Genomic DNA, 20,462 nt, shown 5'->3' with positions numbered 1-20,462 from the left:
GAGAGCATCCTGGCAGGCTGTATCACCGCCTGGTACGGCAACTGCTCCGCCCACAACCATAAGGCTCTCCAGAGGGTAGTGAGGTCTGCACAACGCATCACCGGGGGCAAACTACCTGCCCTCCAGGACACCTACACCACCCGATGTTACAGGAAGGCCATAAAGATCATCAAGGACAACAACCACCCGAGCCACTGCCTGTTCACCCCGCTATCATCCAGAAGGCGAGATCAGTACAGGTGCATCAAAGCTGGGACCGAGAGACTGAAAAACAGCTTCTATCTCAAGGCCATCAGACTGTTAAACAGCCACCACTAACATTGAGTGGCTGCTGCCAACACACTGACTCAACTCCAGCCACTTTAATAATGGGAATTGATGGGAAATGATGTAAAATATATCACTAGCCACTTTAAACAATGCTACCTAATATAATGTTTACATACCCTACATTATTCATCTCTTATGTATACGTTTATACTGTACTCTATATCATCTACTGCATCCTTATGTAATACATGTATCACAAGCCACTTTAAATATGCCACTTTGTTTACATACTCATCTCATATGTATATACTGTACTCGATACCATCTACTGTATCTTGCCTATGCTGCTCTGTACCATCACTCATTCATATATCTTTATGTACATATTCTTTATCCCCTTACACTGTGTATAAGACAGTAGTTTTGGAATTGTTAGATTACTTGTTGGTTATTACTGCATTGTCGGAACTAGAAGCACAAGCATTTCGCTACACTCACATTAACATCTGCTAACCATGTGTATGTGACAAATCAAATTTGATTTGATTTGATTTGATAACTAACAAAGATGTATTGACAGGGGAGATCATCGTGAGGGCTGCCTGTCACAGGTCCATGAGGAAGAGGGAAAGGTTATAGATAGCTACTAGCAAACCTTAGAACATCTTCTGTGAGATACTGTCATCATGGTGTGTTGGAGACAGTGTCAACATTTAATCTTAACAATAGATAGATATTAATGATGAGTCCCAATCCCAATTTAGAATTGCCCACTTAACAGGTTATTTGGTAAAGATCTGTTTATGCAGTGTTTGGTAGTTTTGTTACTGAAACACAATGTATTCCTGTATAGTTAAATGTGCTCCTAGTTAAGAAAACTAGACACTACTATGTTTTTATTGTTATTTATGTGCCGCATCATTCTTGTTTCTCACTCCAGTCTTTCATAACACTTATCTTCACTTCACAGATGGTGTTAAAGCTCTCCGTACCAGTGACGGTGGTCCAAAGCCACTGCTCCTGTGTTGCAGGAAGTGCTATGTGCAATCATCTGGTGGCCCTTCTTTACCAGACAGCGCACTACTCTCAACTAAACATTCCTGCTGCACCACCAGTTCACAGCTGCACAGACACAGAACAGTGTTGGCACAAGCCATGAACACTTGTGAGTCTATCAATATCCGTAAAAAATGCACCTGAAAAGTATTCTGCCTATGTAATAGTAAATCCTTGTTAATTAGGGTGTGAAGCCAGGTCCGGTTGATGGGATAGAGTTCTGTAAACCTACTAACTCGTGTGCTGATGGAATAAGGTAAATTGGAGGTTCCTAGAAAGGAAAGGTTTTAGAAAAAAAAATTATTGTGATTTTTTGTTTCCAGATGATAAGTGATAAATGTATAGGACAAAGACTGGGGGGAAATATATAATAATCTATAAATCTGTATATTTTAATCCATTTTATTTGAACTTTCAGGTTTGTGCTGTTTCTGGACAAGTTACATGAGTCTTTGTCATAGTAATCTCTCCAACCTGATTTTAAGGTTTTAAAATGGGTTGGCGCCCTCCCTTGGGTTGTGCCTTGGCGGAGATCTTTGTGGCCTATACTCAGCCTTGTCCCGGGATGGTAAGTTGGTGGTTGAAGAGTGTGGTGTGGGGGCTGTGCTTTGGCAAAGTGGGTGGGGTTATATCCTTCCTGATTGGCCCTGTCCGGGGCTATCATCAGCCTCCAGTATTTATGCTGCAGTAGTTTATGTGTCGGGGGGCTAGGGTCAGTTTAGTATACCTGGAGTACTTCTCCTGTCCTATCCGGTGTCCTGTGTGAATTTAAGTATGCTCTCTCTAATTATCTCTTTCTCTCTTTCTTTCTCTCTCTCTCTGAGGACCTGAGCCCTAGGACCATGTCTCAGGACTACCTGGCATGATGACTCCTTGCTGTCCCCAGTCCACCTGGCTGTGCTGCTGCTCCAGTTTCAACTGTTCTGCCTGCGGCTACGGAACCCTGACCTGTTCACCGGACGTACTACCTGTCCCAGACCTGCTGTTTTCAAGTCTCTAGAGACAGCAGGAGCGTTAGAGATACTCTTAATGATCGGCTATGAAAAGCCAACTGACATTTACTCCTGAGGTGCTGAATTGCTGCACCCTTGACAACTACTGTGATTATTATTATTTGACCATGCTGGTCATTTATGAACATTTGAACATCTTGGTCATGTTCTGTTATAATCTCCACCCGGCACAGCCAGAAGAGGACTGGCCACCCCTCATAGCCTGGTTCCTCTCTAGGTTTCTTCCTAGGTTTTGGCCTTTCTATGGAGTTTTTCCTATCCACCATGCTTCTACACCTGCATTGCTTGCTGTTTGCGGTTTTGGGCTGGGTTTCTGTAAAGCACTTTGAGATATCAGCTGATGTAAGAAGGGCTATATAAATACATTTGATTTGATTTGAAAATGTTTTACAGAAGTTCTCTCTACAAAGCACTCAATGGATACATGCCTGGTATGCAGACCAAGAGATAAAGAGGGGGCTAGCGGATGTACAGGAGTACTGCACACTGAAGAATGTTAACTTCTTTCCGTGTGGCTTCGTAGTGCAGCCAGATTCCCCGTGGTTAGGATCCTCTCCAGATGGCATCACATTTGATCCCAGTGTGCGACCTCACTTTGGACTCTCAGAGGTCAAGTACCCAAATGTACCAAGTTATGTTCACCTGAAGATACAGAATGGAGAGCTGAAGTCTTTACCTAAAGATACAGAATGGATAGCTGAAGTCTTTACCTGAAGATACAGAATGTAGAGCTGATGTCCTTATCTGAGGATACAGAATGGAGAGCTGATATCCTTATCTGAGGATACAGAATGGAGAACTGATGTCCTTACCTGAAGATACAGAATGGAGAGCTGAAGTCCTTACCTGAAGATACAGAATGGAGAGCTGAAGTCTTTACCTGAAGATACAGAATGGAGAGCTGAAGTCCTTACCTGAAGATACAGAATGGAGATGTTGAAGAGATCTAATGCTTACTACTGGCAGGTACAAGGTCAAATCCTTCTCACAGGTATGGGAGAAATTATGTACATATATGGAAGATCATAAATAATGTAACACAAAAGAAAGATACACTTATAGAGTACATTTACCATTCTGGTAAAAGGCATTGTCTATTGTATAGGACAGGAAGCGAGAGTAAGGCCATGAGAGTATGGGACAGCTGGAAACACTAAAAATGGAGACACATAGATGCCTAGAATAGCTGGACATACAAAGGTCAGAGGGATATACAAAGGAGGGGGTCAGCCAAATGACCAACTGATGGATTATAGACATAGTTCACATATTCTTAGGACATAGAGATGCTGAAGGAATGACAGGGGAGACTCATAGACTGCTGATCCAAGATAAAGAATGCATTAAGCTAAATGCAGAAACAAAGCAAGCCTAGAAAATAGAGGAATGTATAGTATTTTTAGTATAGCCGAGCACGCTAAAAACAGAGGAGACACATAGTCTGCTGACCTTAGATAACACACATACAGAAGAAAGCATTGAGCTGAGTGCAGGGGCAAAGCAAGGGTCTTGTCATCATTATAATCTGAAGGAAAGCAGATATGGGCGTTATTGGGCTGAACAAGCAGGACGCACGGATTGGGATGTAACTTCATTTGCATGTAGGATGAACTCATATGTTGTGTGTGTGTGTATAAAATCAGAGCGAGTGCTCTGAAAAAGTGTGTGTTCCGCGGACCACTCCGGCTTGCGATACTGTTGTATTAAAAGTCTATTTGATTTTCACAAAGTTTTTGATTGCGTCATATTTGAACCGATTTTCCACCACACAGGTTGTAGCTGGTGTGACTTTATCATCTGTGCACAGGAGCACATCCTAGTTGAAAGGATATCTCAAGATCTACAGGTTTCAAAAACTATAAGAGAGAAGGTTGACCACTTATTTTTACCATTACTTGCAGAAGTTTTTATCTCGCACCTGAATGGATCCCCTGCATGGGTGTCAAGTTTAGTGGTATCATGAAAAATAAGTATTGATGTTCTTGTGAAGAAAACTACAGTGGAATAGATTTGTTTAAAACAAATATTTCAGAAAATGTTCAACAGTTCAGTTAATCAATTACACATCTCTAACATTGTATTCAATCTTGCATTCTGGATATTCTGTGTTTACTTGATATCTTTCCCTCCCCCAACTCCTTGCCTAATTACAGCCAATACAAGCTCCACACACATTATTGATACATGTCATATATAAACAAATTATTATTTTTCTGCTAGTAAATAAACACATGTACATTTACACTGGCTTGGCCCATGCACTGACCAAAGGTCCATTTTGATAGTTGACCAACAAGCATGCCACTACAAATAATTGGTTGATGCTGCCTGAGATTGTTAGGGGATGACTGTGTCAAACAGCTTGTGTTCCTTTACTCAGCGGATCATTCTTTCAACAAGCACTCTCAGCCTGGCAATGGATTGGGTCTCCCTAACCTCGTGCGCTGGCATCTGTGTGCGTCTTGACAGAAAGGCTGGCCGGTAGACCTTGCACGGAACAATGTCATCTACGAGAAAGCCCTCATCCACCACAATGGCCATGTCAGTTGAGTAAGGAAATAATTCCAGACTACTTGAAGATCTCCTTGTCACTCACAGATCCAGCATACAATGATGACACGAGACGATTGGTGGATGCTGAACCGATGGGCCAAACCCTTCGGCTTCAGACCCAGCGACAGATGAGTCAAAAACAAGAAGAAATTGTTGATTGATGGCCGTGTCTGAACATAAAGAAAACTGTTTTAGTACAATATATTGTCCATAACACAAAAAGTAAATAATGTTTAACAATTACAGTAAGATCAAATAATATTCTATAAGTACTGTATTTAATGAAGTTGTCCCTTACTGGTTTTATTCGAGTAACACTTGTTTCAGATGGATTGGTGCTTGTGACTCTTATAAACCTGGTCTCTGCTGACCGCTCAATCAAGTGCCAGAAGGCCATCAGGTGGGTGTAGCTTGCAAAACCTAAAGACAGACCCAGACTATATGAATACCAAAAAAGCTCATTACTATTATTGCCCATCTTCTCTAAGCATCAAGTAGCACTAGACATGATTTAGCTGCTATTGTAGCTGTTGTCACGACGTACTGCCACCAACCACCTTTTTCTGAGCTCTACATCGACCGGGAAACTACGGAAGCTCACAATACCATTACCTTTTGAAGAAGCTGAACACAGAGGCACTGAACAATGTTCATTAGCACCTCCTTCACAGTGCACTCAGGTGGGACGTCCGCTGAAGGCCCATTATGCTAACCAGCTAGGCCTGCTAGCTACCTAGAGCTACTTGGAACCCTACTAATTCCACAACTGGTCTATCGACGTCACCGCACGAAGAGGCAAAAACAGACCTCCCCCATCGTGACGTCCCCAAAAGGCTAACTTTCTAGCCCCTGCTATCTGCATGCTTGCTAACCCGGTCTGCTAACTGCTAACTTGCCGGGCCCAGTCTGCTAACTGCTAGCTTGCCTGCCCGGTCTGCTAACTGCTAGCCCTTGCTAACTGCTTGCTTGCTAACCCGGTCTGCTAACTGCTAGCCCCTGCTAACTGCTTGTTAACCCGGCCTGCTAACTGCTAGCTTGCCCCGGTCTACTAACTGCTAGCTTACCTGCCCGGTCTGTAACTGCTAGCCCATGCTAACTGCTTGCTTGCTTGCTAACCCAGCCTGCTAACTACTAGCTTGCCCCGGTCTACTAGCTGCTAGCTTGTTAGCATCAGCCTGCTAACTGTCTGAATCGCTGTGTCCCCAGCCAGCCCAACCACTCACTGGACCCATATGTTCACTTGGCTACGCATGCCTCTCTAATATCAATATGCCTTGCCCATTACTGTCCTGGTTAGTGATTACTGTCTTATTTCACTGTAGAGCCTCTAGCCCTGCTCAATATGCCTTAGCCAACCATGTTGTTCCACCTCCTACATATGCGATGACATCACCTGGTTTAAACATCTCTAGAGACTATATCTCTCTCTTCATTACTCAATGCCTAGGTTTACCTCCAATGTACTCACATCCTACCTTACCTTTGTCTGTACACTATGCCTTGAATCTATGCTATCGTGCCCAGAAACCTGCTCCTTTTACTCTCTGTTCTGAAAGTGCTAGACGGCCAGTTCATATAGTCTTTAGCCTTAACCTTATCCTACTTCTCCTCTGTTCCTCTGGTGATGTGGAGGTTAATCCAGGTCCTGCAGTGCCAAGCTCCACTCCCACCACCCCAGGTGCTCTCATTTGTTGCCGTCTGTTAACGTAAAAGACTTGGTTTCATGCATGTTAACATTAGAAGCCTACTCCCTAAGTTTGTTTTACTCACTGCTTTAGCACACTCTGCCAACCCAGATGTCTTAGCCGTGTCTGAATCCTGGCTTAGGAAAACCACCAAAAACCCTGAAATCTCCATTGCTAACTATAACGTTATCCGCCAAGATAGAACTGCCAAAGGGGGCGGTGTTGCAATCTACTGCAAAGATAGTAATACAGAACTCTGCAAGCTATCTAAGTCTGTACCCAAACAATTTGAGCTTCTACTTCTAAAAATTCACCTTTCCAGAAACAAGTCTCTCACTGTTGCCGCTTGCTATAGACCTCCCTCTGCCCCTAGCTGTGCCCTCGATACCATATGTGTATTGATTTCCCCCCATCTATCTTCTGAACTCGTGCTACAAGGTGACCTAAACTGGGATTGTAGAAACATGTTTTTAGAAACAGCAAAGTTATTGAGAATGAAATACATAAATATCTCATTTACATAAGTATTCACACCCCTGTGTTACAATCACCTTTGGCAGCAATAACAGCTGTGTGTCATGCCCTGACCTTAGAGAGCCATTTTATTTCTCTATTTGGTTAGGTCATTGTGTGATGTGGGGTGGGCATTCTATTTTTGTTTTCTAGGGAAGTCTCTGTCAGGCAGCTACCTGGTGGATAACGGTACACCGCAGGGGAGCGTGATTAGTTCTCTGTTGTTCTCAATCATGATCAATGATGTTTACTCTCAGGCATGGGCGGATATTGGGAGGTCGTTATTTGCAGATGATGGGGCCTTATGGAAGAGGGGAAGAAAAGTGCCATAATTAGGAAGGTACAGGAAGCAATTTGAGGTAAAGCACTAGGCAAACCTCTCTGGGATGTTCCGCTAGCGGGACACCTGTCGACAATTTCCGGTGAAATTGGAGGGCACGTAATTCAAACATCATTGAAATCATTACAATTATGGATATTAAACATTTTGGCACATACAAATCAAATCAAATTCGATTTGAATGTATTAAAATTATGGATAAATTAAAATTATGGATATCCCACAAAGTCGGTTTTGTTGGCGCCATCGATTTGAGTAATCCAATCGTTCAACATCGAGACAAAGGAATCCAAAAAGCTACCACTAAACTTTGTTAAAACAAGTCAAATTACATTTCTATTTCATCCTCAGGTATGCTAGAATGTAATTAAACTATAATATTTAATACGGAAAGAAGTATGTTCAATAGAAAAGTACAATTATCAGACGTGCGTCCTCTTCATCTCACGCGCACAGACTAATTTCCAGCTATGACTCCCAGTGCCAAAAGTCTTCCTCATTTGGGAAGAAACAAGCCTGAAACCTTGAACAAAGACTGTTGACATCTAGAGGAAGCCATAGGAATTGCAATCTGGGAGCCGGATTTAACATTGACCCTATACGTTCTAAGGGAAGAGCATGGGATCTCAAAAAAAATACAGTTGGGTTTTCTTTGGATTTTCTCCTAGCATATCCGTTGTGTTATAGTCTCATACATTTCTACAAACTTCAAACAAAAAGTGTTTTCTATCCAATGCTACCAATTATATGCACATCCTGGCTTCTGGCTATTATTCTGGCTATTATTATTATTATTATTATTATTATTCTGGGCCTGAGTAACAGGCAATTTACTTTAGGCAAGTCAGTCAGACAGGCAGTGGGGAAAATAGGAGCCTGAAGTGTGGGGATTCAGGTTCTCTATAGAGAACTCAGACAGTGTTCTTTCTTTACCAGGAGGAAGATGGGAGATGAGGTATGCTTGATGTTATATGGGAGAAACTTGGTGAGGGTAGGAGGCTTCAGGTTCCTTGGGATATTCTTTGACACTAAACTGACCTGAGCAGAACACATTGAGAGTGTGGTGGTAATGTGTAAGAAGGTGCTAAATGTGATGCGCTGTCTGATGGGGAAGGAGTGGGGGTGCTGGGTATTCGTCATTGATGACCATGTATGTTGCATTGTTCTAATCTGTAATAGACTATGACAGTATAGGGTATGGTTCAGCAGATCAGACTTCGTTAGAAAGAGGGGCAAGAACTCAGAATATGTAGTGGGGCGTTTCGGGCCTCCCCAGTGGCTGCACTACAGGTGGAGATGGGGGATATGCCATTGCAGATTAGGAGACAGCAGCTGACAAAAAAATATTGGGTCAACCTACAGGAACATAGGGTGTCTCATCCTGCGAAAGGGATTTTACAGGCATGCTGGGAACATGAGGAAAGACAGAAGCTTTGGGTGGGTGGGTAATACCCAGGCGAAGGAGATGGCACTGTATGGAAGGAAGTTTAGTCCAATGGTAGCTATTCCTTTAAATCCACCACGGCTACTCCCCCCTCCAGTAGTTGATCTAGAAGTGTTGGAGAGACTAGCTGGCCATACTGTTGGCCTTGCAGTGTGTGTAGTAAGTCGTTAGTAGTAGCTATTTGCTCTGATTCATGTGCAGTGTTGATGAGTCTCCAGTCCTTTAGCTCACGTAGCAGACAAGACCTGCTTTATGAGGTGTTACAAACCCATGGCAGGATTAGACAGATGGGTATACAGATAGGATTTACTTGGGTCCCAGCTAATGTGGGGGTGGAGGGGAACAAAACAGTTGATGTACTGGTTAAACAAGCACTTGGTAGTGGGGATGTTGATGTTGTAGTTTCAATGAGCAAGGCAGAGGCAAAAAGCCTGATATGGACAGTGATGGTGCAGAGATGGCAGGAGCATTGGAATAGAGATACAGGGCAGACATTTATTTCAAGTACAAAGGAAAGTCAGGGGGGGGGGGTGGCAGGACGGGACCTAAGAGAGGAGGCTATGTTTTACAAGATTAAGGGTGGGACACAGCCGGTTGAATAAGAACTTAAATGTGAAAGGAACGCATCCAACAGGAAAGTGTGATTATTGCCAGGAAACAGAGACCATGGAGCATGTATTGCCACAGTGGGCAGTATCAGAGAGAAAGAGGTTGAGGTCTAGCATGAAGGGGATATAGGACATTTTAAAGAGTATATTGAGGAGAATATCATTGATAGTTATATTTTAAGTGCAACGGGCTGGTAGGTAAAATTTCGTTTCTCCCCGTCTTTGGCCCACACAGTACAGTAGGTGGCGGTAATGCACCATAACTTTGGATGCCAACCGCCGATAAACCTCACCGAAGAAGAATGGAGTCTTTCCGACTATTGTGTGAGGAGGCTTTTATTTAGAAAATTTGCGAAATTCTGTGACCCGGAAGTATTTTTTTTGTTGCTAACGAGACACTTATCTGAGGTCGTCTGCTCGTCTTTCACGCTACTGAAAATGTCCAAACTACAGGTGTTGAATGCGTTTCTTACTCAGAAATTAACGGCGGTGGCTGTGGAGATATTTGGGGCAGTGGAGAAAATTATAACAGTGTACGAGGAAGAAATGTCCCGCTCAAATGAGGAGAGCAAACGACTACAAAGACTACTGGATTCGGTTTACAAACCAGAGATAAGATTACATGAAACAGGTTTGTAGCTAACAGGCTTGACTGACTGGGGAGGGTCAAGTATTTTTTAAATCTAGTCCAGGGGAGGGTCAAGTCATTTGCAATAAAGAAGTGTCGATATTTATAAGTGTTATATAATTATTTGCTTTATTAGCCTATACACCGAGTGTACAAAACATTAAGGGTAGTCTTTAATGTCTTTCCGTGACATAGACTGACCAGGTGAAAGCTCTGATAACTTATTGATGTAATTTGTTAAATCCACTTAAGTCGGTGTAGATGAAGGGGGGGAGACCGGTTAAATAAGGATGTTTAAGCCTTGAGGCAATTGGTGAATGGTCAAGACAAAATATTTAAGTGCAAAAAGAAATGCAACAATGAACGAGTATGGTAGTAACTGCCAGGCGTACTGGTTTGTGTCAAGAACTGTAACGCTGCTGGGTTTTTCACGCTCGACAGTTTCCAGTGTATCAAGAATGGTCCACCACCCTAAGGACATCCAGCCAAATTGACACAACTGTGGGAGGCATTGGCGTCAACAGGAGCTAGCATCCCTGTGGAAATTTTTTGACACCGTGTAGAGTCCATACTCCGACGAATTGAGACTGTTATGATGGCTAAAGGGGAGGTGAAACCCAATATTAGGAAGGTGCCCTTAATGTTTTGTACATCGATGCTGCCCCTCGTGATTCTCTGCTGGTGCGCCAAATCAAGTGCGCCTCCAAGCTATTTAGCGTGGTTTCAATCAAATGATCCATAACCTATAGGCTACAAAGTGCATGCACGGATAAGCGCAGAGTTATATTTGTTAGAGCTGCTGGGGTCATGTAAATAAAACTAGGCTGCATGAATAGTCCAACCCTGAGCCCCAGACTGCTCAGCTAATCAAAAACGTTTTTGTGTGCTGCTTAACCATTGACTGTGTTGCTGCTTAACCATTGACTGTGTTGCTGCTTAACATTTACATTTAAGTCATTTAGCAGACGCTCTTATCCAGAGCGACTTACAATTGACTGTTGCTGCTTAACCATTGACTGTTGCTGCTTAACCATTGACTGTTGCTGCTTAACCATTGACTGTGCTGCGTACGTGGCAGATAAGGAGGCGAGTCAAAGGTTTCTAATGTAAATGTATATTTTATTTTCTTGCTCGTGGACTAGACTATAGCCTATATTATGTTAAGTTTGAGAAGGAGAGCGTGAAGATGAGGATGAACAGAGGTCAACTTTGATAGCTTGCTACTACTATAATAGATTTAATTAAAACCAATGTTTCTTGCCCATGATGTATTTAGTTATTGACTTCACAATAGGCCAGATGCTAGTAACTTAATGCAGCAGCTGTGGAAATAGACAGCTCCTGGTGCTGAAAGTAGGCATAATTAATTTCAACAGTCTTCATTTGAATTAGACTGAACAAGAGGGCTTTGTTGGAGCCTATTTCTTCCAATTTAAGAATTGAGGTAGGCCTACCTTTTTGACGGATTAAATTGGGCTACAGGCTGCTATATCCATTGATTTGTCAGTCAATTTTTCCACCCACCATGCACACTTTAAATAGCCTACCTTCATGTCAGTGAAGGGCTGTTAAAGCCAAGACTCTACTTGAGGTGTATGAGAGGGTATGCCACAGGCATACCTTTTTATTAAAGAAAATGCACCCAAAATCACAGGCCTACCCCTTGTTAGCTTAACATTTTGAATAAAATAAAATGGATCCGATTATATAAAGTAATCTATAACAGCGCTTTGGTGCACAATGCTTTTATGCTAGAACCAAGCTGTAAAATACCCTGGAAAGACGTGACTCCGATGCATATGGGGATATCATTGTTTTGTTTCTTTGACATTCAAAGGCTGATTTTGCTTGACAAGTAAAGTCATTCTGTCATTATCAATTCATTAAGATGTTTACTTTCTGTACAATAGATGTTTCAACCCAGACAGCTTTTAGGGAAGCACTTGTGACCTTCTCTCATTGGGTTGAGCCATGGAAGAAGTGTAGCCAGCAGTTAATCTTAAATGTGTCTGCATCAGTAGGTCTACTCTGTCTGGGGTGGAAGGGTAGGTCTACCATGCACAGATTCCTATTATTTGCAAACAGGGACAGTTTCGTTGCAAACAAGACACACTGATTTGGCATTTGAGAAGTATGATAAGTTAAACACAGGCCTGTGTCTCTGTCCATTCTTAGCCTCTAATTTTGGTGATTTTTATAGTATTAAAATAAGATTCAGCTAAAGTCAAATTATTTAATGCTCTGTTCTGTCCAAGAAGGGAAGGTAAATAGTAGACATGTTCTCTCCTATCCACTTTATTATTTATTTGGGGTAAAGGGTAGGGTACATTTTTTTCAAGTGTTCAGGCCATGGAGGTTTTAGGTAAAATATTCAACAACAAAAAAATGCAACAGTTAAAGATTTTACTGAGTTCCAGTTCATATTAGGAAATCTGTCAATTAAAATAAATGTATGCCCTAATCTATGCATTTCACATGAGTAGGAATACAGATGTGCATCTGTTGGTCACAGATACTTGTTTTAAGGTAGGGGAGTGGATCAGAAAACCAGTCAATATCTGGTGTGACCACCATTTGCCTCATTCAGCGTGGCATCTCCTTTGCGTAGAGTTGATCAGGCTGTAGATTGTGGCCTATAGAATGGTATCCCACTCCACTTTGATTGCTCAGCAAAATGGCGCCGGAAGAAATGGCAGCAGTTTTACGGGCGCCCAACCAATTGTGCTATTGTGTTTTTTTCGCGTTATTTGTAACTTATTTTGTACATAATGTTTGTGCAACCATATCTTACGGCAAAAAATAGTTTCTGGATATCAGGACAGCGATCACTCACCTCGGATTAGACAGAGGTTTTCTTCAACAAGCAGGAAGCACAGGACATTCTCCAAACACCCGACAGGGCCAACATCCCCACTATTTGCAGGTATAGAGGACACAGAGCAGGATACCTCATGAGGACCCACAGGAGGCGAGTGGGAAAGCTGCCATTACCATCAATATTACTCGCCAACGTGCAATCACTGGACAATAAATTAGACGAGGTACGATCACGAATATCCTACCAACGGGACATCAAAAACTGTAATATCCTATGTTTTACGGGATCATGGCTGAATGACAACCTGGATATTCAGCTAGTGGGATATACGCTGCACCGGCAAGATAGAACACGAGGGGGGTGATCTGTGCATATTTGTAAACAGCTGGTGCACTAAGTCTAAGGAAGTCTCTAGATTTTGCTCGCCTGAAGTAGAGTATATTGTGATAAATTGCGATTTTTGCCGTTCGTTCCAGTCACAGGCAGCAGAGACTACAGATTAGTGTTCAACACCATAGTACCCTCAAAGCTCATCACTAAGCCAAGGATCCTGGGACTAAACACCTCCCTCTGCAACTGGATCCTGGACTTCCTGATGGGCTCCCCCCAGGTGGTGAGGGTAGGTAGCAACAACTGCGCAAAACTGAAAGCACGAAACACTCCTTTTAACCAGGGCAAGGTGACGGGAAACATGACCGAATACAAACAGTGTAGCTATTGCCTCCACAGCAATCAAACAAGCTAATCGTCAGTATAGAGACAAAGTAGAGTCGCAATTCAATGGCTCAGACACAAGCTATGTGGCAGGGTCTACAATCAATCACGGATTACAAAAAGAGAGCCAGCCTTGTCGCGGACGAGGATGTCTTGCTCCCAGACAGACGAAACAACTTCTTTGCTTGCTTTGAGGACAATACAGTGCCACTAACACGGCCCGCTACCAAAACGAGCCGATTCTCCTTCACTGCAGCCAACGTGAGTAAAACATTTAAACGTGTTAACCCTTGCAGGCTCAGACGGCATCCCCGGCCATGTCCTCAGAGCATTCACATACCAGCTGGCTGGTGTGTTTACGGACATATTCAATCAATCCTTATCTCAGTCTGCTGTTCCCACATGCTTCAAGAGGGCCACCATTGTTCCTGTTCCTAATAAAGCTAAGGTAACTGAGCTAAACGACTACCGCCCCCGTAGCACTCACTTCCGTCACCATGAAGTGCTTTGAGAGACTAGTCAAGGACCATATCACCTCCACCCTACCTGACACCCTAGACCCACTCCAATTTGCTTACCGCCCCAATACGTCCACAGACGACGCAACCACACTGAACATTGCCCTAACCAATCTGGACAAGAGGAATACCTATGTGAGAATGCTGTTCGACTACAGCTCAGCATTTAACACCATAGTACCTTCCAAATTCGTCTTCAAGCTCGAGACCCTGGGACTCGACCCCGCCCTGTGCAACTGGGTACTGGACTTCCTGATTGGCCGCCCCCAGGTGGTGAGGGTAGGTAACATCTCCACCCCGCTGATCCTCAACACTGGGGCCCGACAAGGGTGCGTTCTCAGCCCTCTCCTGTACTCCCTGTTCACCCACGACTGCGTGGCCATGCACGCCTCCAACTCAATCATCAAGTTTGCAGACGACACTACAGTGGTAGGCTTGATTACCAACAACGAAAAGACTGTCTACAGGGAGGAGGTGAGGGCCCTTGGATTGTGGTGTCAGGAAAATAACCTCGCACTCAACATCAACAAAACAAAGGAGGTGATCGTGGACTTCAGAAAACAGCAGAGGGAGCACCCCCCTATCCACATCGACGGGACAGTAGTGGAGAGGGTAGTACGTTTTAAGTTCCGCGGCGTACACATCACGGACAAACTGAATTGGTAAACAATGCCACTTAATATAATGTTTACATACCCTACATTACTCATCTCATATGTATATACTGTACTCAATACCATCTACTGCATCTTGCCTATGCCGTTCTGTACCATCACTCATTCATATATCTTTATGTACATGTTCTTCATCCCTTTACACTTGTGTGTGTTTAAGGTAGTTGTTGTGAAATTGTTAAGTTAGATTACTCGTTGGTTATTACTGTATTGTCAGAACTAGAAGCACAAGCATTTCGCTACACTCGCATTAACATCTGCTAACCATGTGTATGTGACAAATAAAATTTGATTTGACAAGAACATTCCTCCCGGCCAAACCCTCCCCTAACCCGGACAGTGCTGGGCCAATTGTGCGCCGCCCCGTAGGTCTCCCGGTTGCGGCAGATCCTGGACTCACATCAGGATCTCTGGTGGTACAGCTAGCATTGTGATGCGATGCCTTAGACCACTGCGCCACTTGGGAGGTGACCGCAACCAAATTGAGTTGGTTGGGATGAGTCAGACTGCAGAGTGAAGGAAAAGCAGCCAACAAGTGCTCAGCATATGTGGGAACTCCTTCAATACTGTTGGAAAAGCATTCCAAGTGAAGCTGGTTGAGAGAATGCCAATTGTGTGCAAAGCTGTCAAGGCAAAGGGTGGCTATTTGAAGAATCTCAAATATAAAATATTTTGGTTTGTGTAACACTTATTTTGGTTACTCCATGATTCCATATGTGTAATTTCATAGTTTAGATGTCTTCACTATTATTCTACAATGTAGAATAATAATTTAAATCTACAATGTAGAAATGGTAAAAATAAACTCTTGAATTAGTAGGTGTTCTAAAACTTTTGACTGATAGTGTTCACGTTTAAAAATTTCAACCAATCGCTTGGTTGAAAGAACAGATTACTTTCGGGCCAACCAATATTTTGGAGGGGGCGGGGTCAACCCTAATTCAGAGTTTGAGAAGCTCCCCACAGAACTGTCAACCACCCTTTTTTTTTTTTTACTTTTTTTTAAAACGAGAACCAAGATAGTATCTTCTAAAATGTCTGTGTCCAATTGCGTTTGAATTTAGAAAATGCTCCATTATTAAAATAAATGTTTTGCTCCATTAGGAGCGATATATGCCGCAATCTTGTATATTTCAAATGTTTTACTCATTGATCGAGACAGTTGAGTGTCATCATGACGTGGTACTTTGGGGTGGACCTAGCTCTCAAACTCTAAGAGGCATTCTGCCTTCTCTCTGCAGTTCTGAGACATTTGCTTCTCCCACGACTGCCTCGTGAACTTAAATCCCAACAATGTTTTAACGCTTCGAAACGTCAATCATCGCTTTTGAAACACATGGCTCTTTTCATCAGTGAGAAAGAATCCTTCAAATAAGAAAGGTTGACTTACTGTAGCAGTTAAAGATCCATACAGCTATGGGGGCCTGCACTTCCCGAGTTACGCTTACACATAGTTGTTCAGAGCATGCTAGATAGCTCATTTACACCGGTGGTTCGCCTCTTGTCTTCTGTCTGTTTTCCGTAAACAAGCTCTGTAACATGGAGATATGGCCATGTGGGAAGACTAACACTATCAAGATGTATCAATTTAACCTTTTTGGGTTTTTTCAATGATTTCTCGCTGATATGATAGATAAAATCCTTCTACTTCCAATACCTTACGCAAGTGACGTGTGTTTAAAGTTCAGATTGAGCGTTGTGGAGCATAACAAAACTCCCCCCTATAGAAGACACCTTCTTCCGATGACTCTAGTGTCATGTATTGGAAATGATTAATGATCAAGGGCTAGGGTGGCCAACCTGTCTCAATCCATGAGAAGATTTTAAATAGACCAGATTTAGACCAATGACTCAACATATGACTTTATAACTGCAATGGCACTGTAGCACTTTTTATGGTTTACAAAGTACAAATAGATTTTTGAGAATGATATGCTCATGATGGTGTATTGTCTTTTTTATGGGGTGAAGCCAAAGACAAATTTCCACATTGCGTCGACAATAACGTTTTTCTTAAAGCAGAAATTATTAATTGAAGGTGGACTAGGCTTTTTGTGACATTTTGGACTTACCCAGGCCTCGTTTTAAGACTCTTTCATTTGTAGGTGATACAGAGTAAACATGCGTGTCATATGTAACTTTACCGCTTGCTCTGTATAATATGAGTAGTATTTACATTTCTAACCATTTGCTTAAATTTATGAGTACTGACAAATATAAACATGAATATTGAAAATGTTTTATATGGCAAAAGTTTCAATATATTGTTGAACATAAAATAATAGTTAATACTACTCATATTACAGAGCAAGCGATAAAGCTTCAAATTATACTTTTGCTTTGTAGCACCTACAGATGAAACATGTCATAAGATGCCTGGGTAGGGACAAATTGTCACAATATTCAAACTTCAAATCATTATTTCTTAATTATGCTTTAAGATATTTCAAGAATCCTTCTTCCTTCTATGGATTACATTTTGTGAAAATCTCAAATCATGGTTTTGTTCTAGTTTTGTGAGGAATCACCCATAAATCTTAGTATCAGACTATAAGATTAACAGTATCAAAGTATTGCACATTTTATGTTGGCCTATTTCCCTTATGTTACCTTCTCCATCACTCCAGAACCCCAGCAGCTCACTGTCCCAGTCCCTGAGAAGGTTCCCTCTGAGCAGCAGCACTGTGAGCAGGAGTGCAGCCCAGGTCTGGAGCAGGAGGACTCAGACCCTACACAGATTAAAGAGGAACAGGAGGACCCAGATCACACACAGATTAAAGAGGAACAGGAGGAGATCAGGACCAGACAGGAGGAAGAGCAGCTTCAGGGGCTGGAGTCTGATATCAAAGAGTTCATATTCACTCCTTCCTGTGTGAAAAATGACTGTGATCAGGACCCCCCTCAGCCCTCACATCTTTCCCAAACCCTAACAATGCAGACCAGAGAGAGGGACTTAGTATGTATCAGCACAACTACAGAGATGGAAACTGAACCTGATGGCGAGGTTTACAGAGGAACAGAATCAAACAGTTACTCTCCACCCGTCCCTGTAGTAAATGGAACTCAATGTGAAGTCAGTGAAAATGTTAACGGGGGGGTGCCAGTGTTAAAGCTACTACCAGTGTTAAAGCTACTCAAATCAAAGAGAATGTGGACAAATGAGAGACAAAATTCCAGTACCTCTGCAGAGGGCTGGAAAACCGATGCGATGACCAATCAGAAATCAGCCAGTCATGGCAATGCTGCTCCTTGTTGCAAAGTCTGTGGGAAGTCTTTTAAATTTCTGGTGGCTTTAATTAATCATGCGCAAACAGTACATGCAAATGATGCAAAACATATGTGTGGTGTGTGTGGAAAAAACATGAACTCTTCTCAATGTATGATAGAACACCAACAATCTCACATTGCAGAAAAACCTTTTTGTCATATTTGTGGCAAATGTTTCCATTGTAATGCTAAACTGAGAACGCATATGCGTGTCCACACAGGAGAGAGACCATATTGGTGCCAAAAATGTGGCAAAGGCTTCAGGCAGCAGCAAAACCTGAAAGAGCATATGAGGACTCATACAGCGGAGAAACCGTATCGGTGCGAAGAATGTGGCAAATGCTTCAAACACTCGAGCAGCCTGACCGTGCATATGAGGAACCACACGGGGGAGAGACCATATAAGTGCCATTTTTGTGAGAAATCCTTTGTCTCAGCAAGTAAACGAAGTCTCCACCAACGGATTACATTGGAAAGAACTGGAAACTGTTTCAGTGCAGCCAGTGCAGCAGAAGCTTTAGTGATGTGGGGACCCTGAGAAAGCACATGAAGAACATGTACAAACAGTGCCCCCAATTCCAAACCAACACCGCACCCCAAGCGACTCACTTCCTTCCAATGTCACATGTTGCTGAACTTAAAGAGGGTCACTTTCAGAATGGAGATTGTAATTAGCTCCTAACCCCTCAATAATTTTCACTGATTCATCTTTGGGAGAACAATGAAATCTCCTGCAGTAATCATTCAGTGACAGAAGACATGTAATGTACACAGAACCATGTAGTGTGATACAGACCACCCATACATAGAATGTATGCACACATGACTGTAAGTCGCTTTGGATAAAAGCGTCTGCTAAATGGCATATATTATATATTATTATTATTAAATCTTATCCAGAGTGACTTACATTTATTGCGTTCATCTTAAGGCAAGGTTTCCCAAAGTAGGTCCTAGGCCTCCCCCGAGTGCACACTTGTTTTTTTGCTTAGCACTACACAACTGATTTCAAATCATCAAAGTTTTATGAGGTGTTGGTTATTTGAATCAGCTATGTAGTACTAGGGGGAAGAAAATATAAAAATGTTCACCCAGGAGAAACCCTTTGAGAAACCCTGTCTTAAGGGAACTAGGTGAGACAAGACCATATATCACAGTCGTATAGTAAAAAATAAAAAGTTTAAATAAATAAATGCATATAGTGACCACTGAATTGCTGTTACTGTAGGATAGACAGTCCTACACCCTTCCACATTATGTGATCATTTATTTTTGAATTCATTGTTTGTTTTTTGTCTACCAAGCTGAGAATATATGGACAATCTGTGCTGTCATGTAGAATGTTTAGGATGTTCATGTAAAGGTGTTGTTATTGAGGCATAGTTTTACTTTGTCTGTAATATCTCTGCTGTGAGAAAATGGAAAATAAGTTTTTTTTAAAATAAGTGCTCTCCTTTGTCTTTTCCGCCATGCAGCTTAGCAAATGTTAAAATAAAATAGTAATTGAATTGAAATAATAAATAAAAAAATGTTCTGGCTTTAGTGTGTATGCTTAGGCTACTTAAGGCATTTAAATCTAGTACACGATTAACTGAATTGAGAACAGAGACTGAATGCAATATGACATTTTATTAAATAGTTTGGGAAATGGCCTTCTCTTGAGGGAAGATCCTCGGAGCCAGGTGATGTGATTACAATTAAGAGAATTTGGGTAAGTTTGAAACATAAATACATTGCAAGAGTTACTCCCATTGGTTGAGAGAGAGAGAGAGGTTGTAATTGTAAGAGTAAGCAAATATGTTAAACAGCAAGTGTGAGAAATGTACATTTTTATGCCATGCTCATACTGTAGGCTATAAGGTAAGTAGGTGTATGACATTTCCCACGGCTAACAGAAAAGAGATATGATGATAACATGTGTAACCGCTAACATCCATTCCCACTAAGCACATAGAATAGGAAACTGAATTATGTATTGCATAATGTATTAAGTTAGTGAGTATTCAGAACAGCTTAATGATTGAAATTTTGCAACTACATTGAGTATGAGGATCAGGATGAGTTATAAAGTCCTCAATATCCAAATTCAACCTCTGGGCTATTTCACATCATGATAAACAACTTAATCTGCAGTCTAATGGAAGTGAGACAGCCATATTTGAGCACTAACAAAATCCCAAACAGAAGCTTTTACCGCCCACTTTACCCCAAGACACACCCCTAAACTTAAAACCTAAACAACCCACTTGGCCAGGATGGTCAAACCCCATTAAAATGTGGTGTTAAATCTTGGTATTTTTGCCAACCCTAACTCTTTTCCTAACCTTAACCTAATTATCCTAGCCTGTTACAAAAAGTCCA

General features: G+C 42.1%; 1 protein-coding gene across 1 annotated transcript; it reads left to right on the top strand.

Moving 5' to 3' along the window:
• Window positions 1–9,855: 9,855 nt before the first annotated feature.
• On the top strand, window positions 9,856–19,641 carry LOC124003020 (zinc finger protein 23-like). Its single transcript, XM_046310945.1, has 2 exons — window positions 9,856–10,113; window positions 17,462–19,641. Exons 1-2 carry the CDS (start codon window positions 9,921–9,923, stop codon window positions 18,637–18,639), a joined length of 1,371 nt encoding a protein of 456 aa, XP_046166901.1. The 5' UTR covers window positions 9,856–9,920; the 3' UTR covers window positions 18,640–19,641.
• Window positions 19,642–20,462: the final 821 nt, after the last annotated feature.

This window comes from Oncorhynchus gorbuscha, linkage group LG18, assembly GCF_021184085.1.
Source record: "Oncorhynchus gorbuscha isolate QuinsamMale2020 ecotype Even-year linkage group LG18, OgorEven_v1.0, whole genome shotgun sequence".
Taxonomy (NCBI): domain Eukaryota; kingdom Metazoa; phylum Chordata; class Actinopteri; order Salmoniformes; family Salmonidae; genus Oncorhynchus; species Oncorhynchus gorbuscha.
The sequence above is the reverse complement of the archived record's forward strand: the minus strand, read 5'-3'. Positions and strand labels throughout refer to the sequence as shown.

Coding starts and splice junctions, on each gene's coding strand:
- LOC124003020 (XM_046310945.1), top strand. CDS start 9,921: ATGTCCAAACTACAGGTGTTGAATGCGTTTCTTACTCAGAAATTAACG. Junction 10,114..17,461: donor GATAAGATTACATGAAACAG/GTTTGTAGCTAA, acceptor CCATCACTCCAG/AACCCCAGCAGCTCACTGTC.